Here is a 26450-nt window from a genome sequence, read left to right as displayed (position 1 = left end):
GCTTTTTAAAGCTGCCCAGTGCATTTTTTTATTTCACATTTTTTTCTGCAGTCCTGAGGCCCTGAGTTCTCTACTGGAATAGCAAACTCCTGAGTTCTCTTATTAGAGCATAAGATGAGATAACAGTGTGAAGACCACTCCTTTGTATGTATACTCATTTATTTTGTACAGCTATGGTCAAACAAGTTTCTCAATCACTACAAAAAACTGCAAAATCTGTCTTTAGACTTTATAAATGATTTAGTCTTACATTAATATCTAATAGAGGAACATATTATTTGATATGAATCCAGGCTCTGGGACCTAAATAAATAAATAAAATTATGGTGTGTTTTAAAGTAGAGGAGATCTGACAGGAAATGCCTAGAGTGCCTATATAAATGGCATATTGTTTATCATCTTGTGAAATAGAACATCTTTGTGTTTAAAAGTGCTTCCTAATAGGCATGGATTTGGTGTTGAAGAATTTCATATTCCAAGCTACCATGGGCAGTGCCTTTATGATTCTGTTAAGCATATAAGAACACTGCATGGGTATAACCTAAATAATTTTTCAGAGAAAAGGGGAAACATAGGGATTTTACATTTATAACTTTCAACAAGGTTCTCTAAACAAACATTTATAACCTTCAAAAAGGTTCTCCCTCCTCTAAACTGAAAGAAGAGGAGCCTTTCCTCTGAAGTAGTATTTCAAGCCCAAACAGGCTCTGCTTTATTTCTGTTTAAAAACAGCCATTCCCCACAACTGCTGTGTGGCTGCAGGAAATCTGACTGGGGTTCAGGAAATCCAGATCCAGCTCTTCAAAAAAAGCTAACATCTAGTTTGGTTTTGACAATTTAATAAATGCTCAATGATACTTATTTAGGTTATATATGACACTTCTGATAGCTCTACAAGGCTGAACTTTGGGAAAGTTTGTCTTCTAATGTAATAGCTTCCTTCATGTGTAGTATTGCCTTTGGAACAATGCCCATAGTGAGAAAATGCTGCATTGGCAGTGTAAAATTATCAGGAAAAATAAGTGACAATTTAGTTCACAAATGTTTTGCAAAATAATAATAATAATAATAATAATAATAATAATAATAATAATAATAATAATAATAATAATAATAATAATAATAATAATAATAATAATAATAATAATAATCCAAATGTATTTTCAAACCTGACAAAATGGCTGTACAGGTACAGCCTGTACTGCAGGCTCCATATTAAAAGGAGCTAGGGTATCAGAACTCAACTCAGGAACACATTATTATTCTCTCACCATTCTCATCTGTAAAGCAAGTGTTCTTTTTTCTACATTAAGGAAGTGCTCTTAAGAACAGTTTCCTGGGAATAAGCCACAATGAATAAAATGGGACTGAGTTCTGCATAGTCCTGTTTAGGATTGCTCTCTAAGAACAGCAAAGGAAAATATTACTGCCAATGTTAATAATGGTTAACAGCAGTGCTTTTATTTGGGAGTTGTGGGGCGGGGTGTGTGCCAGTACTAATAATATGTCAGGCTTTACTGATTCCACCATTCCCCCCCCCTCAGGACTTGGGAGATCCTAAAAAAAGGCAGTGATACTCAGTATCAATGAGTATCAACACACACACATTCCTGTTTAACTAAATCTCCTCTTAACCCATGAACTCAAATCTACTTTACACTATAATTTCAAATCCAGATTAGCCAAATGCTCTGCTTAGTGTGGAATAAGGAGTTTCCTTCTGAGATGCAAGAGTAGGAAAAGAAAGAATACATTCCCAAGCCAGCTCACAATGCATTAACTTTGATTAACAGAAATCCAATGTTAATCTAATAGACAGAGGGAAAGCAGAGTACTTCTCTGTGATCTAACACTAAAGAAAAGTAAGAGAGATTATTAATTCATTCTTCTTCTGCTATCCTGCTTCCTGCTTTTGGAATTTCAATTGTATTACTCCACTGAAGGCATAGCAATTAATGCACACTAATATACTCACTTCACAAGAGGTACCAGAATAACCTGGAGGACACTGGCAAACTTCTACTGCAGATGCATATTTCTGCCCAGTTGAAAAGCGATCAGCAGCTTCTAGGCTGACACCACTCAACCTAGAGTGTATGAATAAAACAGAGAGATTACCAGTTTGCCTTGGAGAGAAGTATGTCTCTCATATGATTCTAAAGCCAAATGAGGAGGAAAACTTTCAATACTGAGATTGCCTGCTATTGTTTATTGGGTTAAAGTGAAATAGGTCTTTCATTCTGTGGTCTCTCTCATTTGTCTTGACATCATTCATGTTTAAACGACAGCAGATCCATATTAGATAGCAATCACATAAAAAGTAGCAGTAGCACTGTGCTTAGCTTTCAAATTGTATGTTTTTATATCCATCACACATACCCAAAATCAGGCTTTCAGTCAAAAATCAAAACTGAGAAATGGACAAAAAATTCTACCAAAAAAATGAAGTCTCCCAGTTATACTGGCTGGTTTCACATTGTGAAATACACGTGATTTTATCTTGTTGGGGAAAAAAAACTGCTTGAATTTGATCCACTGTTGAAGCGGCAGGATCCCAGCAATGGTCCGTGGTTGCCCATTCACACTGCTAGCAAACCTCAACCATGGACCAGTTACGGAAAGGGTTGTTTTTTTATAAAAAGTCCCCCAGTGTGTGTGCTCAAGCAGAGAAGCACACAAGCGCACCTTGGAGCGGGGTTTGAGGGAAAACCCCCTCCGATCATGCAGGAAATGGCTTGGCGTGATCACACAGCTCTACTGCTTATGAATCGAGCTGGGGTACTCCAGGTAGCTTTTTAATGCAGATAGGAGGACAGGGTGAGAACAGGTGTGGCTCGAAGGGCAGATGTGCTTGTGTGATCATGCACTTTTAATCCAAATAGAAGGCAGAGCTAGGTTGGGCCAAATCTCCTGTGTGAAACCACCCACTGTATATCAGCTTGTTCACAGAATGGCTTTCATAGAACCCACCAATTATAAAGCAGGATTAAGAGGTCACCTAAGTGCTCTTTTGCTATATCTTGCTATAGTTCCTAAAAATTCAAGAAGAACAACTCTGAAGTCTGTTTTACTCACTTGCTGTTGGGGGCAGAGAAGCACACAGAGTTAATCCAAAATTATCTGTTTCTGAGCTCCCAGTCCTCAGCCAACTGGGGCTGAGATCCATTTGTTTTTCAAATCTAACTGCAAACTGCAGTCTTTTGTTGTACTCAGAACTGTCAGTATCAATAGCCAATGGCTGATCACTGGGACTATTGAACCAACAATCCACTTTTCATACTTAAATGTTATGTAGCCCCAAAGGACTAATTGGTTTACCTTAGTAAGGGTTGAGTCTATGGATGGAGGTTAGCAGAAGTGGGGGAGTCTGTTGTGGGGAGATTTATAAAATTTTCTAGGCTCTTATGCCATTGTATAAAGTAACTGAAAATTAGTATGTGAAAAGTTAATGAAGAGAGAATATTTAAATTTGTGTTGCTGTTATTGTTGCAATCACATTGTTATTGCAAGGATGTAAGACTGAGGACAGGTTTCTGTGATGTCTACAGTGTTCCCTTTTGTAAGAAGCCAGAAGTTTGGTGGACTGGAGAAGCTGGACTTGGCTCATTACAGAGTGGTTGTAAGCAAGAACCAGTTACTTACCTGAATTCATACACACCATGCATTGTTAATTTCTGGTCAGTGTTATAACTATGGATTTAGCCAGGTATTGACCAATTTTCTCTGGCTGTAGGAGCCAGACAACCTCTTGCTGTTGTCTACCTTTAGAAGGGGGCATGCTTTCCTCTCTATTCCCCCAATCAGCAGGCAGGCAGCAGCAGGGAGAGGATGCCTTTTCCCCTTCAAACAGCAAAGAAAATAGCTAGTTAAGAAATTAATTTATCCACCACCACTGAATGGTGTAAAGTTAAAGCTACAACTAAACAAGCAATGACAAGAACTTAATAGCATATTTATTTTTATGTCACACTAAGTCTACTAGGCCTCCTGCTGTGGTGTGCAGCCTCCTATTGAAGCCCTAATTGCTTACCGCCATTCCAAACAGCAGCAGTAGAAAAAATCTTTTAAAAGTTAGTGGTGTCTGAGCAGTGATGTCACTTCAGGAAAAGTGCTACCCTAGAACTAACCAAAGTCATTTCCAGATTTTCCCAAAGGTGATGTCATGGTGCAAATGATATTTGTTCCCACTCCTGAAGCTCTTGCTGGTTGTTAGGTTCAGATAGATAACCATATGTGTTACAACAAAACATTCTGATGCAAGATGATAAATAAAATTTTATTCCAACTGAAAATTGGTGAGAAATCCTATAATAAAACCTATGCTGAAAATACTGGGTACCACACTGACACTTCTGGACATTAGAAAACCTATCAATTTGAATTTGTTGAGCCTTGTTTAGCTTTATAAATTAATGTATCTAATTCTCAACATGGCCAAAACTGGTGATACTTAAATCCAGCTATTAGAGCCATGAATGGACAACACAGATCTTTCTACAAACCCGAGAAGAGTCCCAGGTTTGCAGATAAAACTGATAACTAAAAAGAAAACAAAACAAAACACTATGGCAGGGGTGGCCAACCAGTAGCTCTCCAGATGTTTTTGCCTACAACTTCCATCAGCCCAGCCATTGGCCATGCTGGCTGGGGCTGATGGGAGTTGTAGGCAAAAAACATCTGGAGAGCTACCATTGGCCACCCCTGCACTATGGCATTAACTGCCAAAATAATAGAAGTAGCATCTATAGCTTTAAGAAACCAATCCCCTCTATGGCTGTTGCTAGGCAACCACACTGTATTGCCAGTTGAAGCCTTAGCTTCTATCAGTAAAAGTCGGGTAGAGAGGGCAGGGGCCCTTTCCATGGCTGTTTTGGCCTTTGGACTTGCATGACTCACACAGGCCCAGCTATTTGCTACTGTTCAATAACAGACACCGCACGCATACCAGTGTGCTCCAATGGTTAGGGTTTCAGACTAGAATATTGGAGACTTAGGTTCAAGTTCCACTCTGTCATGGAATCTTGCTGGGTAATCTTGGGCCAGTCATACTTTCTCAGCCTTAACTACCTCACAGAGATGTTGTAAAGATAAAATAAAAGACAGTGATATAAGTTGCTTTGGGTCCCCATTGTGGAGAAAGACAGGTTATAAATTTGGTAAATAGAAAATATAGTTGATAATGGGGGGACAGATAAAAGGTAGTTTGGTTGGTAGTAGGAAGGAAAGAAGGAAGCGGGGAAAGGTGAGAATATTGGGGGTTGCTAGAAGAAAGGGATGAAGAAATAGTGTGGGGGGGATGCAGCAGAAAGTGAGGCAGATTTCCTTTCAGATTCCCTGCCATACAACTGGGCCCAGCCTGGTGACTAGTACTGCAAAGGGGCTGCCAGGGGAGGAATGGAGGGAAAACTGAAGACAGAAGGGCAGAAAAAGGCAGGTTAAATGGTGGGTGGGAAGGAGAGAAGGAGGAAGGGATACGAGAGAGGCTATAGAGGCTTTTGGAGAAGGGAAGGAAGAAATGAAGGGGGGGGGGAGAGAGAGAAATTAGATGATCCCTATAAATCCTTGATAGTCCCACACTTGTTCTGCATGGTAGAGGTTTTTTTTTTTTTTTTTTTTTGTTAAAGGCATTTTTAAAAATACTGTCCAAGTTGCATGAGGTAGCAAGTTGTTCAGGTGAATTGTGGGGTGGCCACTGCTGGGCTGAGCCAAGTTACACACATTTTTGGAGGCTGTGGTTAGGTTAGGCTTCCCAATCCCCCCGCTTTTCCGGGAGGCTCCTGGGTTCCCAGCTTCATCCCCCGGTCTCCAGAAATCAGGAAGCGGGGGGGTGGAGGGGGGGGAGAACATACCTGAAGCGTTCATGTTGGTGTAGAGCTCCTGAGTCCTGAGCAGTTTGTAAAATTTCTGCCCCTTTAAGGCTGGGCAGGAAGGAGGAAACAGGAAGGGCTTCGGAGAACGGCCCCGCCCTTTCTTTGCTTTCGTTTTCAGAGCAGGCAGAGGGAAGAAGACCAAGTGCGGTAAGTGTTTGTTTGTGTGTGTGAGAGAGGGAGGGGGCAGGGAGGGGGGAATTCCCTGGTATGGAGGCCCTCCCCCTTCCTTTAGAAAGCGTGGGGGGGGGAGGGAAATGTCTACTAGGCACTCTATTATTCCCTATGGAGAACAATTCCCATAGGGAATAATAGGGAATTGATCCGTGGGTATTGAGGGCTCTGGGGGGGCTGTTTTTTGAGGTAGAGGCACCAAATTTTTAGTATAGCATCTAGTGCCTCTCCCCAAAATACCCCCCAAGTTTCAAAACGATTGGACCAGAGGGTCCAATTCTATGAGCCCCAAAAGATGGTGCCCCTATCCTTAATTATTTCCTATGGAAGAAAGGCATTTAAAAAGGTGAGCTGTCCCTTTAAATGTGATGGCCAGAACTCCCTTGGAGTTCAATTATGCTTGTCACATCCTTGTTCCTGGCTCCACCCCCAAGGTCTCCTGGCTCCACCCCCAAAGTCTCCTGGCTCCGCCCCCAAAGTCCCCAGATTTTTCTTTAATTGGACTTGGCAACCCTAGGTTAGGTCCAATTAAGTTGTGTGGCATGTATCATGAAGTGGAGTGAGTTGTGTACATTGCATGGTTCAAGTGATTATTGCTGCTGGGTCTGACCCTAATGAATCCTTCCTCCATGGCTAAATAATTTTAATCTATGAGGGATCTGGATACAGGTAACAAAAATATTTTCCTGTAGGGACAAATCAGCAGATGACAAGTTCTGTCTTCATGTTCCAGTCTCATAGTGGATTTGTATTTAATGCAAGGCAAAAGAAGTTTAGTAAAAATAGAGATCTCTAAGATAAAGGCCACAAGTAAATGAAAGAATTTAAAATATATTAACACAAAAATTTGCTAGCGATGTTATTATCCTATTTGCCTACTGAACCACAGATTGCCCCTTCCTAGTGCTTTGTAATACAATTTGAGACAATGAGAAACAGTTACACACAGAACATTTCACTCAGTATTATTCCACATTTGTATTCAGTGAACAGTTCCAATTTTCATTAGGTTCTGCTATTTGGTAAATGGTATTTTAATGTGTTTAACAGTTTTTATTCATTGAAAAAAGCTGCGGTGCAATTCCCCCCCCCCCCCACTTCAATGTAGTAATTTCTATTCCTCAGTGCCATCCTGCAGGCTTTAAAGTATATAATGGTGGTGGTAATGGGGCACTGGATCCTGAAGATACTTGAGAAATTCCAGCTTTGAGACCAAATATTTAATATGATTGCTAGTGTGGCAGACAACTGTTGACTTCAAAATGCAAACAAGATTAAAAGAGATACAGCATTTGAAGCAATGAGTATATACAGTCTCCCATTACATTAACTGTTCTAAGTAAAGGTTTAAAAAGCAAAGAAAAACTTATACTGTTGGAAACCCTCTAGGTCATATCATCTACATTTCACGCAACATTATTCCACAGTTGTATCCAGTGAATAGCACTAATTTTCATTAGGCATTGGAATTTGAATATTGTCTACATGGGTACTGGCCAACCAGTTTCATACTTCCTGATATTACATGGGCCTAAATGACTTTGGCTGTCATGAAAGCACCATAAGTTTATTGTTGCAAACACTGCATGATTGCCACTCAGTGAATGGAGACTCAGAGTAGAAAAAGAGCAATAGGAGCATTTTCTTCTAGTTCCAGTTTTCCAACCACACCGTTCCAGTAACTACATCAGTTGGTCTTAGCAACTTGGTTTTGCTGTAGGGCTGCCAAGTCCAATTCAAGAAATATCTGAGAACTTTGGGAGTGGAGCCAGGAGACTTTGGGGGTGGAGCCAGGAACAAGGTTGTTTCAAATGTAATTGAACTCCAGAGGGAATTCTGGCTATCCCATAAAAAGGAACCACGCACCTTTTAAATGCCTTCCATCCACTGGAAATAATGAAGGATAGGGATACCTTCTTTTGGGACTCATAGAATTGGACCCCGTGGTCCAATCTTTTTGACATTTAGAAGGTGTTTTGAGGAGAGGCAACAGATACTATGCTGAAAATTTCGTGTACCTAACTCAAAAAACAGCCTCCCCAGAGCCCCAGATACCCTTAGATCAATTCTCCATTATACACTATGAGAATCGGTCTTCATAGGGAATAATGGAGTGGACAGCTATTGGGGCCTCTCTCTCTGTGTGTGTGCCAATCCCAGTTGCCCCTTATCCTAGGAAGACACCAGGAGAATACTGCCCATGGAGTGCAGAAGAGGGCTCTTTACCAGTCAGACCCTCAGTTTGGAGCATAAGTGCCAGCAGTGGCTTCACCTTGCCCATGGCAGCTTCTGCTTTCCAGGCATTGTGGAACTGCTAGCCCCACATCCACCTGCTTTCCCCAATTTCTGTCCATGTTTACTCTTGAAGAAAGTGACCCTACCATCATTACCAGCATTTTAAGCTGTGCCTTGCCAAAGGCTGAGCACATCTCACAGAGGTCTGAGAGAGAGCAGAGCAGAGCAGCTCTGATAGCTGAGACAGCTGGAGAAGTTGCTGAGAATTTCTGAGTTTTGAAAGACTTCATTCTGAGGTTTGTGGGACTGCTTAAAATTCTGAGTTGTGATAGCTGGGGAACTGCTTTTTGTTTGGTTGAGTGGGCTAAAGGTGAAAGTGATTGAGAGTGATTGCTGCTGATTGCTTAGGAGTGGCTCTGTTCCACCCTCTTTGCATTTTAAGTTGTGCCTTGCCTTTGGCACGAGCCGAAGGGCGAGAGCTAAAGGGCTCTTGGCCTGTGGCTCTTAGTCTGGGGCTCTTAGTCTTAGTCTTGGCCTGTGGCTCTTAGTAAGAGTCTAAAGGGCTCTTGGCTTGTGGCTCTTAGTCTTAGTCTTGGCCTGTGGCTCTTAGTAAGGACCAGGAACCCAGATCCCCAATTTCCTTGTTCTCCCAATAAGGTAAGTTGACCCTCCAGAAGGGGAGCCACTTAAACAAACAGCATTTAAAGAGGACTGTATATTTATATTTATATATATGAAGATAAAATGCCAGCAGGGGGGTGGGGGCTTTCCAGTGTTTTGCACTGAGTGTCACATGTATGACTATCTGCCCAAAGGACAGAAGTCTTGGGTGTGTGCTTGATGCAAGGAGCTCCTGGTCCTCAGGGAACGAGTTCGTACCCTTGAGGCCGAGGTGACTGCCCTGGAAATAATAATAATAATAATAATAATAATAATAAATTTTATTTCTACCCCGCCCTCCCCGCAAAGCGGCTCAGGGCGGCTAACAGTAAATAATATATTAACATAAATAGTAAAACATTAGATTAACAATTAAAATTACACATAAAAACCCGTTAATTCAATTAAAATACTTAATTTACATTACATTATATATATATCTGGCAGTAATAGCTGTTCTGGCGCTGATTCTGCCAATTTAAATGGTGTTAAAGATGGCGGTTCTTCGTTCATTGCAACTCAGCAGTCCGTATCATTATAGGCGCGTCTAAAAAGGGCAGTCTTGCAGGCCCTGCGGAACTGGTCGAGGTTCCGCAGGGCCCGCACCTCCTCCGGGAGCTGGTTCCACAGTGCAGGTGCCGCAACTGAAAAGGCTCACACCCTGGTGCTTTGGAGCCTGGCCTCTCTCGGCCCAGGGATGGTCATTTTGTTTTTACTTGCTGACCTCAGTGCCCTCTGGGGTTCATACGGGGAGAGACGGTCCCTTAGGTAGGCAGGTCCTCGGCCATATAGGGCTTTAAAGGTAATAACCAACACTTTGTACTGGACTCGGTAGATAACTGGCAGCCAGTGCAGTCCGCGCAGCCCCGGCTGTATGTGCTCCCATTTCGGGAGCCCCAGTAACAGCCTAGCCGCCGCATTCTGCACTAGCTGCAGCTTCCGAGTCCGGCACAGAGGTAGCCCCAAGTAGAGGGCATTACAGTAGTCCAATCTTGAGGTGACCGTTGCATGGATCACTGTTGCGAGGTCGCGGCGTTCCAGGAAGGGGGCCAACTGCCTTGCCCGCTTCAGATGAAAGAATGCTGACTTGGCAGTGGCTGCTATCTGGGCCTCCATTGATAATGAAGGCTCCAGTAAAACACCCAAACTCTTTACCTGGCGCACTGGTTCCAATGGTGCGCCGTCGAAGGTTGGGAGAGCTATTTCCCCTCCCTGGGCGCCGCGACCCACGCAAAGGACCTCTGTCTTCGCTGGGTTCAACTTCAACCCACTCAATCTAAGCCACGCCGCTACAGCCTGCAAGGCCCGATCCAGGTTCCCTGGGGCGGAGCCAGGCCGGCCGTCCATTAGTAGATAGAGCTGGGTGTCATCTGCATATTGAAAAGCAGAGATGGTCAGTTAGGCACTTGGGGAAGACTCTCGGGAGCGTATTAGATGAGCCCCGCTCTGAACGTAGCAGCCCCGTTGCTGCCAAAGAGCGTGAGGGTCAATAGGGAACAGGGCACCGTGCTGAGGATAAGGGGAATGTCCCTCAGAAGGGACCTTTTCTTTGATTGGTGAGCGGGAATCCTTTCGCGCCAAGGAACCATCCCTGGGCAGGGGGAGAGGGGGGGTTTGGTAGTTGGTGATTCGATCCTTAGGCAAGTAGACATCAAAGGCTCCTTAGAAAGCTTGAGAGTCATGGAGTAAAAGGACAGGTCCTCTTGTGGATCAAAAACTGGCTGAGTAATAGGAAACAGAGAGTGAGTATAAATGGGCAGTCTTCACAGTGGAGGATGGTAAGCAGTGGGGTGCCGCAGGGTTCGGTACTGGGTCCCAAGCTCTTTAACTTGTTCATAAATGATTTAGAGTTGGGAGTGAGCAGTGAAATGGCCAAGTTTGCGGATGACACTAAATTGTTCAGGGTGGTGAGAACCAGAAAGGATTGTGAGGAACTCCAAAGGGATCCGTTGAGGCTGGGTGAGTGGGCGTCAACGTGGCAGATGCGGTTCAATGTGGCCAAGTGCAAAGTAATGCACATTGGGGCCAAGAATCCCAGCTACAAATACAAGTCGATGGGGTGTGAACTGGCAGATACTGACCAAGAGAGAGATCTTGGGGTCATGGTAGATAACTCACTGAAAATGTCAAGACAGTGTGCGTTTGCAATAAAAAAGACCAACACCATGCTGGGAATTATTAGGAAGGGAATTGAAAATAAATCAGCCAGTATCATAATGCCCCTGTATAAATCGATGGTGCGGTCTCATTTGGAGTACTGTGTGCAGTTCTGGTCGCCGCACCTCAAAAAGGATATTATAGCATTGGAGAAAGTCCAGAAAAGGGCAACTAGAATGATTAAAGGGCTGGAACACTTTCCCTATGAAGAAAGGTTGAAACGCTTGGGGCTCTTTAGCTTGGAGAAATGTTGACTGCGTTGTGACATGATAGAGGTTTACAAGATAATGCATGGGATGGAGAAAGTAGAGAAAGAAGTACTTTTCTCCCTTTCTGACAATACAAGAACTCGTGGGCATTCGATGAAATTGCTGAGCAGACAGGTTAAAACGGATAAAAGAAAGCACTTCTTCACCCAAAGGGTGATTAACATGTGGAATTCACTGCCACAGGAGGTGGGGGGTTTTTTGGCCACAGAGTGTTGGACTGGATGGGCCACTGGCCTGATCTAACATGGCTTCTCTTATGTTCCTATGTACGTATCCTCCACAACACTCTGACAGAACTCCCCACCCAACTAAGGGGAATTTGGGATCAAAAGCTGAAGCTTAAAATTAATTTTAAAAACCACATTGGCACAACCCAGTCAGCCAGCTCCAGCAGGCTGTGCTGTCCTCTCCCACCACTCACTACTGAGCAGCTGGAACAGGGCAACAGAAGTTGTTTTAAAACTTTGGGTGCAACCCCCCCCCCCACACACACACACAAGTGACATTCCACCAGAATTTAGAAAAGTGCATTTTTAAATTGTAGCTGCAGAAGAAATACACCAGATGGTGTAAGACTGCTTCGGAAGTTTAAAGGCTTGACTGTTCAGACACTCTGGAGCAAATTGTGAGTGCAGAAAGGACCTATCTTGATCACTTTCTAAAGTGGTCAACAGATCAAGAGCACTTTGGATAAAAGATCTGACCACATGGAATGCAGGGGGTTCAACTAGGTGACCCTGGAGGTCCCTTTCAACTCTATGATTCTAAAGTTGACACAGAACAAAAAAATTGAGATGACTGAGAAGACAAGAGATGCAGCAGGACTAGAATGGGGGAGGGGGAGGAAGAAATAGATGCTGAATGTGCATCAGAAAGTATATTTTAGTATGCATGTCAGTCAACTCCACACACTCTAAACAGGAGTAATGTGATACTCTCAATTCTGATGCACTTGAACAACTCGCACAAATGGTCAACAAGCAAGTACCAGACGGGTGCTAAAATGAGCATCAGTTTCTGCAATTGATTTTTCAAAGGGAAAAACAAGAACTCCAAATGAGCAGAAGCTGCTCAAAAAAAGCAACAATATTCAATATGCTCCACAGACTTTTCACATATATTCACAAGTATGAGACCAAGGCAAAAAAACAGCCCAGGGACAGGTTTTTTACACCTCCAGATGAAACATAATGATCAAAGATAAAGACATAGTTGAGTGTCAACAACAGAGAAACTGGCTTGGAAAACTAGAACATACATCTTCAAAGGGCACCAGAGAACCAGCTAGAAACAAAATCCAGGAATGATAAATGCAAGAGAACAGAGGAAGAAAATAAGTCAGTTCTAAATTCAACAAAAAGGATAAACCAAGGTGTTTGAAAAGAGCAATAAGTAGCATATCAATGATTTTAGACCACAGGGATGGAAGCCAAATTTTAGAGTAGAAGAGAGTGAACGTGAAAGTCAGAAAGTCAAGTGACAGCCACAGTATGCTGCAGCAATTTGAAGTAAAAAGAGAGAAACATAAAGAGGAGAGTTAGGAGACAGGAAGAGAATTTCCTCATAGTCAGGGTCAAACTTTCAGTCTTTTACAAAATACTGACATAAAATTTGAAATGGGAATATAATGGCTGGTATGTTGGATCAGACCAATGATCCATGTTGTCCAGTATTCTGTTCACAGAGCAGATAACCAGATGCCCTCAAAAAGACTGCAAGCAGGGCACAGTAGGATACATGCTGATGTAGGTCTTGAAAAAATTGTATTTCCCAACCCTGAGTTGGAAACTACAGTCATCAGAAAGCCATTCAGATCCATCTGGCTTTGGTGGTGGATTGTCAAAATAGATACTAGATCTTGCAGGTAGTGGTCTGTCCATGCAAAGGAAATGCTGTCAGTTCCTCCACCTTCAAGTCACATTCTTTCTCCTAGAACAAAATTCCAGCTCTGCAAGAGTGTGACTTGCATAATATGTAGGATCTAAGACAAGTCCTCTCTTTGTCATCATTCTTGTCTCAAATTTCATATTCTCCTTGCAGCAAGGAGTTGCCTTCTTGCTCTCTGTAAAGCATCATGCACATTGACTGTTCTAATAGTTTCCATGTTCCTGTTACTGGTGGGCAAATTTCATAATTGGTTCCCCCTGTTCAACAACAGAAGTTGGACATCAGAAGGAAAAAATGGCAATGCTGTATAATTTTTCCACTACAGGCTCTATGTTAAGACCATAGCAAACAAACTAATCCTAAACCAACAGATACCAGTGGGATAGCCTGATAAAGGATTTTGGGTTGTTTTTTTTAAATTTTCCTGATTAAGGAAAGGCTGAGGGTCTTAGGAATGCTCAGTCTGGAGAAGAGGAGAATGAGGGGTGACATGACTGATCTCTTTAAATATTTAAAGTCTGTCATTTAGAGGAAGGTAAGGAGCTGTTCCATTTGATAGTCGAGGATAGGACTTGAAGCAATGGGCTCAAATTACAAGCAGGAAAGTACCAGCTGGATATTGGGGGGGTGGGATTTTATAGTCTGAGTAGTTCAGAGGTGGAAGCTGCCTAGGAAAATGGTGAGCTCCCCTTCATTGGCAGTCTTCAAAACATAGCTGGATGATTATTTGTCGGAGATGATTTAGGCTGATACTGCATAGAGCAGGGGGTTGGACTAGATGGTCTAAATGGCCCCTTCCAACTTAAAGTTTGTGTCAACAAAAACAAGAGCCCTACAGTGCTTAAAATATCTGGATTACAGCATATGCTTTTGCAGACTAAAGCCATTTTTAAACTGCTAACATAACTAGAATGGAAGAAAAGAAGGAAAATACCCAAGAATCTTTGGTACACAAGCATGGAGTCCTTTGATGGGAGGGGGGCATGAATTGATTTCAAATCTGGATCATTATTCCTATACATAGAATCACCACACCAAGGCTGAACATAAAACTACTCACTGTGTAGTCTACTAGTTGTGCTCTGAATGATTCCAAAACCAATAATAGTTTGCATAAAGACTGAAAAACTTTTTTTTAAATTATGTTTCTTATTTTATTTTTATAATCTTATAAAATACAAGTCATCACCATTTGAAAATAATGGTGTAATGGTTAAGTGCGCAGACTCTTATCTGGGAGAACCGGGTTTGATTCCCCACTCCTCCACTTGCACCTGCTAGCATGGCCTTGGGTCAGCCATAGCTCTGGCAGAGGTTGTCCTTGAAAGAGCAGCTGCTGTGAGAGCCCTCTCAGCCCCACCCACCTCACAGGGTGTCTGTTGTGGGTGGAGAAGATATAGGAGTTTTTAAGCCGCTTTGAGTCTCTGATTCAGAGAGAAGGGCGGGGTATAAATCTGCAGTCTTCTTCTTTTACTGACAGAATTAAGCGTGGTTGCAAAGCAACAGCCACTGAAGGGAATGTGAGTGCAGTATAAGAATGGAGCAGCAGGCAGGATGTGCCAATAGGACATGAAGGCAGCTTCCCCAGTGGCCCAATCCTTGGGCTGTAGGGTGGGGTTGCTCGTTGAGTGACAGGCAGCCAAAGGGTGTGTAGGTAAGTCATTCCCAATACAGCTAGGCTTTTATATATAAAGATGTATAGACAATCTTCCCCTGTGTCTAGGTTCGGATTCAACATACAGAATCAACATATTTGTGCAGATTCTCCCTTGTGTTAATTGACAATCCAGGCATATACTGCACTCAATCAAACAGGTCAATAAACACAAATCTACTGAAAAAGTCGACATGTGAATTCAACACATTTCATGAGTCATCACTAGTAGAAGTCTGCCAAGAATTATATGCTCTTTGTGGAAGCAAATGATATACCTGCCATATGTATACACACACATGTACACACATTTGCACACCTTTGCAAGCTAATTATTACTTATAGAAGAACGTAAGAATAGCCATGCTAAGATGTTTCTGTGCGAATGTCCTTATGCCTGCCTATGGAAACTTTTCTATGTAGTCTGGTAAAGAATAGACTTTTGTTTTCTCTTCCTACAAGTCATAGTATTTTTGTAACATGGTGCACACTGATAAATTGTTTATTTTACTTACAAAACTGTTGTAAAGTTGTGCTCTCTATGTCTCAAAGCTAGTCCAGTAACTTGACTGCTCGACCACAGTTGGAATTAGTAATTATTCTGCTGCAAGACAGCTTTGCAGGGTGGGAATACAACTCCCTGGATAGGCTTTGTGGGTGGGCTCTGCCTTCATTGGCCTAAGGAATTTGTTGTCAGAGCCTGGTGGCAGCTACTGTTTGGTCTGCAGGGAGGATACAACTTTCCTACTGGACTTTAATAAATTGTGCCCTCCTGTATATGGCGGCATAGTGGGGAAATTAACCCTGTTCTTCTTCCTGTACACAGACCAGGCCAATAGTCCACCTAATCCAACATCCTGTTTCCAGATGTCCACAAGCAGGGCCTGGAGATAACAGCCCTCGGGTGCTAACTGCTCACAGTACTTGATGATTGAAGGGATTTTGCCTCTTAATTTAGGGGGTTTCATTTAGCTGCTGTGGGCTGTGGCTCATAGCCAAATAAAGACCTGTTCTACATAAATCTAACCAACAGCTTATAACTAAATCCAGTCTTAAAGCTCAGCATTCCTTTTGTTTGAAGTGCATTGCTGCCACTTTTTCCTGTCATATTCAGCCTTGTGGTATTTAGCATCAGTGTGAACTTGTGGCATGATCTGTTGTTTTTGGCCTGGCCTGGTTGTGTTATGGCATACCATAAAGTATGCACCTCAAGACAGTCATTTTCTGTAGGGGAACTGATCTGACCAGCTTTCCATTTCCTCCCCTCTCCTTGCAGACTCTGCCTAAGTATCGTCTTTCTCCACAGTGTGGACCAAAGCAGGAGGGAAGCAATCTCAGCAGGGCATAATGATACAAAGTCCATCCAGCAAAGCAGCCATTTTCTCCAGGGGTTACAAATGTTAGGATTTCAGTGTGAAATGGGCAACAAGATAAAGAACCACTGAAATGTCAGGAGTGCAAATAAGCCTCTGTGTCCATTTTAAGCACACAAAAGTATGTGTAAACTATTTACTGTGACATCAACATATTTAACAAGTTTGCCTTTGGGACTTGAGAATGGAAACTTACAAGCAGAAAAGGAAATATTGATCTAGGCTGAATCTATTCCTATGGCTCCAAATAAAAATTATAAACAAACATGTGAAAAGTGATAACAAAACCACCTGTACTGGAAGGCATGTCAATTTGTTGTTGTTATTGCAGCCTCTTATCTTCATGTGGCATTAAAGAAGTGACCTTTTTATTTTTGGTACCTATGAGACCAAATGAACACAAGAAACAAGTCACTGTGGAAGCAAGACAGACCGTGTCCTTGAAGCTCTACTTCGGTGAAAGGAATTGCAACTGTGTCGCTCCTTCTGTATTATTTAGGAGGAGCATGTATGTTTGAAATGTGGTATGATATACTTGTTAAATATTTTGGTGTCACAGTAAATAGTTTACACATACTTAAGATTTAAAATGCTTTTTCTTGCTTAAAATTGACATGGAGGATTATTTGCACTCCTGACATTTCAGTGGTTCTTTATCTTGTTGCCTGTTTTCTCCAGGGGAGCTGATCTCTGCCATCCGGAGAGCAGTTGTAATTCTGTAAGTCTCCAACCTCACCTGGAGACTGGAAACAATGGTTCCTCAGGAGGAAATGGTTGGTTTGGAGGGTGAAGTCTATGGCATTGTACCTGTCTGAGGTCCCACCGCTCCTCAAACCCCACCTTCTCTAGGCTCCCCCCTCCAATCTCCAGCAATTTCCCAATCTGGAGTTGTCAACCCTATCACCTTCCAAGCTGCAGTAGCAAGCAGTCAGGCATTGGGTAGCCAGCCTCCGGGTGGATCTTGAAGATATTTTGGTATCACAGCTGATCTCCAGGCAAAAGATCTCTCTCCCCCGGAGGAATAACTGCTTTGGAGGGTGGACTCTATGGCATTCTATTCATCTGAGGCCTCTGCCTCAGAAGCAGACTTGGTTGCCTAGCAACAGCCTCTGGATAGCAACTACCCCAGTGGGCCAATCCTTGTTTGTCCTGGGGTGAGGCTAAGGGGAGGAGTTACAGGAAAGAGGTGGATGCCAGGGCTCTGAGGAAATGCTCCTGGCAGGGGCCAGGCCTTGCCACCTAGTCATATTTCCCCCTCCATCCCCTGTCTCTTCACAATTTCCTTGCCGCTGCTGCCTACTTTCTCCTCCGAATGCCACAGAAATTAGGTAGGCAATAGCAGGAGGGAGAGAGGAGTGTATCCAGCTAATTGCATGCAAGTTTTCTTGAGTGACAGTTATTGAGCCAATCACTGATGGAGTGCACACCACAGCCAATGGGAACACTAGATTTGGCCAATTCCATTAGGGAATTATCGATGATGATGATGATGATGATATCCTATTTTAATAAACCATTTAGAGTTCTTTGAAATACTTCCTAAAAAGAATTTTGTATAGCAGTTGAAATTGTAATAGCAATGACATAATTATAAATCTTAACATGACTAAAAACCCAAGTGCTAGAAAGTACTCATATGCAGTGAACTGTGCTAAGATTTTCTTCACTGTAGACTCTATATTAAATATGAAGTTGAAATTACTTGTAAGTAAATAAGTAAATAAAGATTGAAGATCTTGAGGACCTTGACTGAGGCTCTTGAGTTATTAATACAGAAAACATTTCACCTTAATGCCTATAGGGGGGAAAATGCAGTTTTAACTATTACCTGTAGATGGCATTCATCCCATAGCTGTATGTGGCTCTTATAAGGAGTCTCTTTATATTTGCCAGCACAGTCATGAATTCCCTTTTGCTGATGGACAGGTCAGTACCATGCAGCATAAATAAATCGTGCTTTATCAAGACTTCTTCAGTGTGTTCTTCAAATGGGTTCAGATGAATTCCCTCTTGTGATGTACTGATTCTCAAGCCACTTCCCTAGTAATTATGATACATGTTACAGGTGCAAACATTTTCAGGACACAACTTATGTGGCTGTACAATCCTATACAGAGCCTAGCACTTTGGGACAAAGTTCTGGGACCAGGTGTGTTCATGCATATGATATTTTGCCAAGAATTTGATATTACTGCTGATATGGAAACTTAACTGATGATGGGACAAATTAATACAAGAAAAAGAATCTTGATGACCTTATGAAAGCCAGTGTACCAGTTTTACATTATTGTGAAAAAATGCAGACTTCTATCTTTCTAGGGCAGCACACATTTCCAACACCTCCCATTTTGTCCTCACAACAACCCTGTGTCGTAGCTTAGTTATACAGAATGCAACTGGTCCAAGGTGAGTGGAGATATAAATCCATGACTACTCCAATCTGGTCTGGTATTCTAACCATTACACTGCACTGGCTCTTTACCAAAGTTTCTTATCAGTTAAAAATACAAGAACATAAGAGATGTCATGTTGGATGGGCCAATGGCCTATCCAGTCCAACACTCTGTCACACAGTGGCCAAAAACCAGGTGCCATCAGGAGATCCACCAGTGAGGCCAGGACACTAGAAGCCCTTCTACAGAGCTACAAAGGTATAATAGCAATAGTGAAAATCTATCCACAACTGCCTATTCGGTAAGTACTTCAGTCATCTTTATAATATTATCCCAAGCATACTTACTAATAAATAACTTCAGTTGAAATAAGGTCTCACTGAAGTCAAAGGGATTTAAGCATGCTTGCCAACGAACAGCATTACATTTCCTGTAATTTTTATTGCCATTAAAAAAACACTTAACACTTAACTAAGTCTTCTTATAGCACAGCAATGATTCTCCACTTAGCTTTCATTGCCACTGTGAATGTCATGTAAAAATAATGGCATTTGACATACCAGTATAGCATGATAACATTGTAACTATCTGGTAGGCACACGGAATTCTTAGCTTTAATTTTTTTTTAAAGCTCTAGCCCTTCTTTTGTGGAGACATGAGGTGAAAGGCATATCTGGAATGAAAAGGGCTAGAGACATTTTTTTAAAGTAAAAGCTGGGTATTTATAGGCACTAGCCAGATCCTTTATAGGCATTAGCCAGATCACTACAGCCACATGACAATTAGTGAAGCTTTCTTTGGTGCCATGAGGAAATGGTAGTCATGGGGTAGGGGATAGGGAGGAGAGGAAATATGCACCTTCCCATCCATACAGGATACAAATACTCTTTGACTCCAATCTTTTAAAAAAGATTGTACCAACCAGTCTTGGGATGAGCTCAGCAATGCTGGGGTGGGGGTCGTGTGTGTGTGTGGGGGGGAGATTTACTGAAAGTGGATGGTTAGGGGCTGATTTCATGTAGATGTTCCAAAACCCCCAGATCTGGTTTGAATGACAAATCAGAGCAAAACCTCTGTGTTGAAGTAGCCTAAGTCTAGGAATCTCCAACAGCATCTGTACTTATCCATGCTGCTACATTTGTCTCTTCATCCCTCCCTTCATTACCTTAATACTATCCAAATTAAGTTGGGATGCAAGGTTAGATTATATTGGCTAGTACAAATGATTAAAGTTGTTTTAATTAACTTCTTGTTTAGCCATATGAAGCCAGCTCATTTGCTTATCACTGAAAATCTGCCTCTATCAAATCATCCTTTCATTGAACACACTGAATTGTGAAACTGTACCTCTATGATGACATCAGATTGAAGCATTGCTTCAGCAGCATCTTCTTCTCCAATGAGATCGTATGAGATGGTAAATTTCAGAAGGCCTCCAGCAGCTGTTATCTGTGGAAAAGAAGGAGGGTGCTGATCACGTAGCAGAAAACATGCCTTTAACCATTTTATACTATTCTACTCCAATTACAGTGCTTTCAAGAGAAAGGACTTCAACTGTACTGAAAGGACATGTGGATGATAAACAGCCCCAAGGAAAGAGTGATTATGAACTTCTCCTTCACCCTATTATTTCTTTCTCCCTTTCAAAACCCACTGCTTCTGTGCTCCGAAGAAGCAATAAGTGCCTTTGGATGCAGGTTGAAAATCTATGCATGTTTGCATATCTTTTCCCCAAAGGTCTAGAATGAATGAGATAATTTTGTAATGGTAGTATAGGCTATGCCACAATAATTTTAGCAACTTTCTAATTTTCCTCATTTTGAAAAATAAAATCTTCACAGACAAAATGTAATCTATAGTTCTCATTTGGATGGTACTTAATTGTCAAAAGTAGTCAGAGAAACTGGAGCTGTATGCTACTCTTCTGCTTCCCTTCTGTCCCTTGCCTCCCAGGGTCCAGACTGGTACAAAGGACTGCTTTTTAACCCCCCTAGTCATTAGGCTGCTATGACAGAATGTTCTGTGTGAAAAATAATATAAAATGGAGGGGAGAAAAATATTTATTTGCCCCCAGGAAGCAGAACAAGTTCAGTCACAGTTCTTTATTTTTTTCCTCTCACAGGCACATTGCCACCTCGTTTGGATTTTACACTGTCACAAATACGACATGAAGGAAACAACTTGAAGCACTTGTTTCCCCATGAATAGATTTCGTATGCATTAATTTTATTAATCATTTGCTGCTAATAACCAACGTTTTGATGGATACTGAGCATGACATATCAAAGAACGTAAGTGGACAGCACAGACTGTTCAAAACTAAATAATAAAATAATAAAAGTATTAACACCTAATACAAGCAGCACCACTTTGTTCCTTTGAGTGAAAAAAAGTGAAAATCCTGCATGGTGGACAGTGCAAGCCACGGTGGTGCAGTGCCTTAAGTGGCTCTATTGGTTGCCCCACCCCCTCCAGTGTCCAGGATGGGCTTGGCATCAAGTAGGGTGAGACCATTTTCTGACATATGTTGCAGCCTGGTCCTCTAGCCCCGCTGGAGAGAACTGCTGTAGCTGCCATTGCCCTCCTGCCTTCACCCCCATCCTCCTTGCAGGGCTGCAAATAGGACTGCAGTAAGTCCGGGACCCCCGGCTTCATGTTTAAGTGGAACAAAGGGACTAGGAATAGAACCTTCCTCTCTCTTCCCTTCCCTTTTCTGTATTGCCGGCCAAAAATGCAGTTATGCGAGCAGTCTGCAAGGAAGGGAATTGCTTGATTATTCTCAGAACTGTTCCAATGGGACTAATGCACAACCTTTCATCATCATTCATCAAGCATTCACCCCCATTTGTGCAAATTAAACATGGGGGGGAAAAGGACTGTTGTTGTGCAGTGTTACCCACTTTAATGAAAAATAAATCAGGTTGTCAAGGGACTTGGTCACTCAGTGTCCTTTTCAAATCCAAGTACCTAAATCATGCTAAAAAAATTGTAACACCAGCATTAATTATGGCAGTAATCTACATATTTTCAATCTTTTTTTTTAAAGAAAGTATGCATCACTACAGACATCCTTGAAGACTATGGTGTTTCATTATCATTTTTTAAAAGTTTCCATTAGCAGATATAGCAAAAAACCTGCCACCACTGGTTGAATCCACTGGGACGATCATTTCAGTGGGGCTTGTAAAGGAGAAGTTCCTGATTAATCAGGGTCCCTAAATATATATATAAGGATTTCTTTTTCTTTGCCGAACAAGTGGGGATTTTCATCAGAACTGTAGCAATACTAACATATTGAAAATATCACCTATGCTGCTTGTTTCTAGAGTCTTTGCTAAAAAATTAATTTTCAACCTTCTCAAAGTAAACACAATCATTGAACAGGCAATAAGAAATCACTGTGTTAAAATTGACTCATCCTGCATTCTTAGACATTCCACTACTAGTACTAGTTATTTGTCGTTATGAAAACCACAAATATGTGTAGCTGACATTACTTTAGCAACAAATTAGGCCAACTTTACCTTAAAACAGTCTGAATCAGACTGAACAGATTGTCCATTCCTATTATCGGACATTCACTGGCTCAGTTCCATTTAACATTAGGGTGAACCCAGGAAATGCAGAGTTGACATGCTTTTGCTACATACAAACATTCCTGTGCAGACAAGAATTCAAACTGTATTCTTTGAACACTGCTCCAACAGGGAAGCAGTTTTCCGTGGTAACATAGGTAGGTGAATATGACTGAATTTGTGTGGATTGGTCCCAAGTCTCCAGAAGAAGGGTCATCTACAGCTATGGGCAGTCACTATTACTATTGCTCTCTGTAGCAACAAGAGACTGCACAAAGAAGCCTGAAAAACAGCTGAGCAGCAGGGACGAACTCCCCCTGCTCTGATGTTTTTTGCAGCTTTTGTGGGAAACAGAAATTAGGAGTTTAATGAGTCCCTTTAAATCTCTGCTTTCTGCTTTATCCACAAACCACCACAAACTACTTTAAAAGTTTGTGGAAGTTTGTGATGGTAGACCTCTCGTGAATTTCGATTTACAGTTTGGTTTATTCCCATCTCTAGTTGGAAAGGCTCCCGCACTTTGGCTTTCTTCAAACTATGTAAAACAAAACAGTTCAGGAGGGTACATTTATAAAGGAATAAGGCTGCATTTAACAGAATTATTCATGAAGATGTTTCAATAGAGAAAACAGGACTGAGGATTATACTACTAACATGTATTATCTGTTGCTGCATGTTTTTTTTATCTTGCTCTCACCATATTGTATTTCTACTTGCACAAAACCATTTCTTACATTGCTCAATATTGTCATATTTAATACTTAAGTCTTGTTTCTGATTTCTGCACTCCTAGTTATATTGCACTGCTTATGCAATAGCTCCTCATCCTATTTATTGTTCTGACTTTTGTGTAATCCACCTTGAGCCTCAGTCAGAAAGGCAGACTATAAATAACATGACTGAATGAAATTGATTTCAGAAATTGTAACAAAATATAAAACAAGATCTCACACTTTTAAAACTAAGCTATCTAGAATTTCAATGACCAAAACCTTCCATTACTTTTGATCAGTAACACAAGCAAATGCAGATACTGTACAGTGGTGTAATGTATACTTTGCAGCCCATCCTTTTCATAATGTAAATGGATACATGACCCATCAAAAACCAGAAGCCTCCAGAGTTTATCTGTATACAGTGCATTACAATAATTCAGCCTAAATGTTACAAAGATGTTAATGACAGTTACAGGTTCTGTGTCTGACAAAAGGAACTGAGGCCTTCCCATCAGGCATAATTGATAAACACACTCCAAGCTAGAGGTTCAAACACAAGCATCATGATATTTTCCACTTCCACTGCACTTTTGTGGACAGGTGTTCAGAACACCCAACAAATTTGAAGTTATCACTGGATGAAAAAAAAAATGAAACAGCACAAAACAGGGCATACAAGATGATAAGCAAAAGCTACATGAGATATGCAACAATTCTTATGTTTGTGTTTTGAATAAGTAACATGATGCACAATAACATCTCTTGTGAATAACAGTACATCTGCAAGCCATAATAATTATTCATATCTGCAATGAAAACATCCTTTGTAACTGTATTGAATCCATGATGCCATCGTGCAGAATTTATGGTATCCTAATTATATGCAGAGCTAATGCTGTTTTACCAGCTTTACTTAAATTTTGTATATATTTAAGTTTCATCTGGTATGTTGATATTATTCCCAACCACAGGCAAACACTACAAAAATGTACATTACCTATAAGCCACTATTCTTTCATCCTTTCTGATAATTTTAGAATATCTTGAAAAAATAACTAGAATATTGTGCAGATGAACCTTAGCCTTTGATTTTTCTCTTTGGTTTTTATAGGCCTTTATTGGAATATGCCCTCAATGACTATCTGAATTCAGCTTTTACATTACAGCTCCCTCCCCCCTTTGAATAATCAAGGAACCATCAAGGATTTTAAAAAAATACATTTGACATTACATAGCTCAGTGCATAGAGAGAAATCCCCAAGAAAACAATGGCAGTCTTACTATTCAATAGGTTGCCAGCCTGACCCCAAAACTGACTGGCACCTGTGACAAAGTACTGAATGGAGAACAAGCCACTTTAACAGATGGACGGTAAGTATGTATGTGCCTCATGTGGGTTACAGGATGCACAGATGGGATGTTTGAACATCTGTTTGCTTTAATTTACGTGCTTAGGTTTTAAGGGAATGTTCCATCATTAATCCAGCCATGGGTTGGATTAGCATTTTGTAGAAATAACAAATACTGGCTGGAAAGTCATAAGGAGAATTTTATATGCTTTTGTTGCATTTAGGGAAAAGGGTGAAAAGAGAGATATAGAAATGAATTCTAATGATGCTATTTCTATGGAAACAAAATATGTAGGTCTTATCATTGTAATATAAATTCTTAACTATGATGATATATTTTAGTTCTGATGAAGCCGTTTGATAGAAGTATACAGCAGTTTAAAAAGAATTTTCTATTTTTGACAAGACCTTTGTACAGAGTTAATATTAGTGCGACAGATAAAAAGGAACCACACACCCCTGATGTAGCCAATCCTCCTGGAGCTCAAAATAGGCCTTGTACTAACAGCACTGTTAGCGCTTGGATTTTTCCATGGGGTCACCCCAACATCACCATCAAATTACATGTCACATCCATAGCAACAGCCTGCAGAACATAAATCAGGGATCCATTGCTTTGTGACACCATAGTAGTGAAAAACCATGATTCAAAACCATGTTTTTTCACTACTGTGGTGCCAAGAAGCCATGAATCCCTGATTTCTGTGCTGCAAGCTGTGGCCACGGACATGACATGAGATTTGCTGGTGATGTTGAGGTGACTCCATGGAAAAACCCTGAGGAAAAATGAGGATACATGCTTCAAAACCATGTTTTTTCACTACTGTGGTGCCATGAAGCCATGGACCCGATTTCTGTGCTGTAAGCTGTGGTCACAGACATGATATGAGATATGATGGTAATGTTGGAGTGACCCTGAGAATCAGGCAGTCCCTTGCCTGAGGAAGATAGGTAGGATGTGGAGTCTAACACATGTCAGAACTGCAACACCCACCGGGGGGGGGGGGTACAGGCAGGTTTTGCCTAGGTAACTAAAGGCCTCCTGGATCCCCAGAGGAAAAACAGTCTCCTGCCCAAGGAAGACAGGTAGAATAGAGTCAAACAGTTATCAGATTGGAAAATGAGCCCAGTTGGCTCAGAGTGGGGGCTATAAGTTGCATCTGCTCCTATAGAACAGAAGATCCGTGATTATCTCTTAGACCAGGGGTGGCCAACGGTAGCTCTCCAGATGTTTTTTGCCTACAACTCCCATCAGCCCCAGCCATTGGCAATGCTGGCTGGGGCTGATGGGCGTTATAGGCAAAAAACATTTGGAGAACTACCATTGGCCACCCCTGTCTTAGACCTTAGATCAAGCTGCTATTGGTGTTTGTACAACACTAGTGTTGCATCAGTGCCAGGTTGTCTATAAAACCAAACCATTAACAACACAAATGATCTGCCCCCAAAACTAGCTATTTTGTTTTCCATTTCATTAGCAGAGCCTGTTGATGATCTGATTTGGGATGACCCATGAATTGGCCATTTTAAGCCAATTCGTGCATTGTTTCATGCCCATGCCTATTGGTGACAATTTTTAAATTATCTTCTTATTTTGATAGAAATTTGGAAATCATTTTAGTTTTCTTCTTATTAATTTTATTAATATTTATTTTTTTCTTATTATTAAATTTTAAATCCCAAATAGGTAGCCAAACTCATAGAAATCATTTTAGTTTTCTTCTTATTAATTTTAAATCCCAAATAGGTAGCCAAACTTTTCTATATGCTCCATTACAAACTGTATTGTACTTTATGGGTTTAAAATTGTCAATATTACGCTGTCTGCATAACTCTTTACTTTAAATTCTTCTCTGTCAATTCTTAGTCCTTTAATATTATGGTCTTGTCTAATTCTAGAAGTAAAAATTTCCATTGCAAGAATAAATAATAATGTGAATAAAGAACATCCTTGTCATGTCCCCTTCTCAATCTGAAATCCATCAGCCAACATTCCATTAATTAATTTAGATACCTTGGATCCAATTTTGAAATCTAGGTCCAAAGTTAATATGTTGTAGTATTTTTAGCATAAATGACCAAGATAGATAACAAAAGCTTTTTTCAGCATCTAGAAACATAAAGATCACTTCTTTATTTTA

At 41.2% G+C, this 26450-nt stretch overlaps 1 protein-coding gene across 8 annotated transcripts in view; it reads right to left on the bottom strand.

Moving 5' to 3' along the window:
- LAMA2 (laminin subunit alpha 2) overlaps positions 1 to 26450 on the bottom strand; it is a 900941-nt gene that overhangs the window by 376481 nt on the left and 498010 nt on the right. For all 8 annotated transcript variants that reach the window (XM_060239150.1, XM_060239173.1, XM_060239164.1 and 5 more), the window contains exons 13-15: positions 20017 to 20118; positions 18105 to 18316; positions 1976 to 2087 (exon numbers count right to left, since the gene is read on the bottom strand). In XM_060239150.1, the coding sequence (XP_060095133.1) occupies positions 1976 to 2087; positions 18105 to 18316; positions 20017 to 20118 (426 nt within the window). The remainder of the gene's footprint in view (positions 1 to 1975; positions 2088 to 18104; positions 18317 to 20016; positions 20119 to 26450) is intronic.

Source organism: Heteronotia binoei, chromosome 1 (assembly GCF_032191835.1).
Source record: "Heteronotia binoei isolate CCM8104 ecotype False Entrance Well chromosome 1, APGP_CSIRO_Hbin_v1, whole genome shotgun sequence".
NCBI classification, from domain to species: domain Eukaryota; kingdom Metazoa; phylum Chordata; class Lepidosauria; order Squamata; family Gekkonidae; genus Heteronotia; species Heteronotia binoei.
The sequence above is the reverse complement of the archived record's forward strand: the minus strand, read 5'-3'. Positions and strand labels throughout refer to the sequence as shown.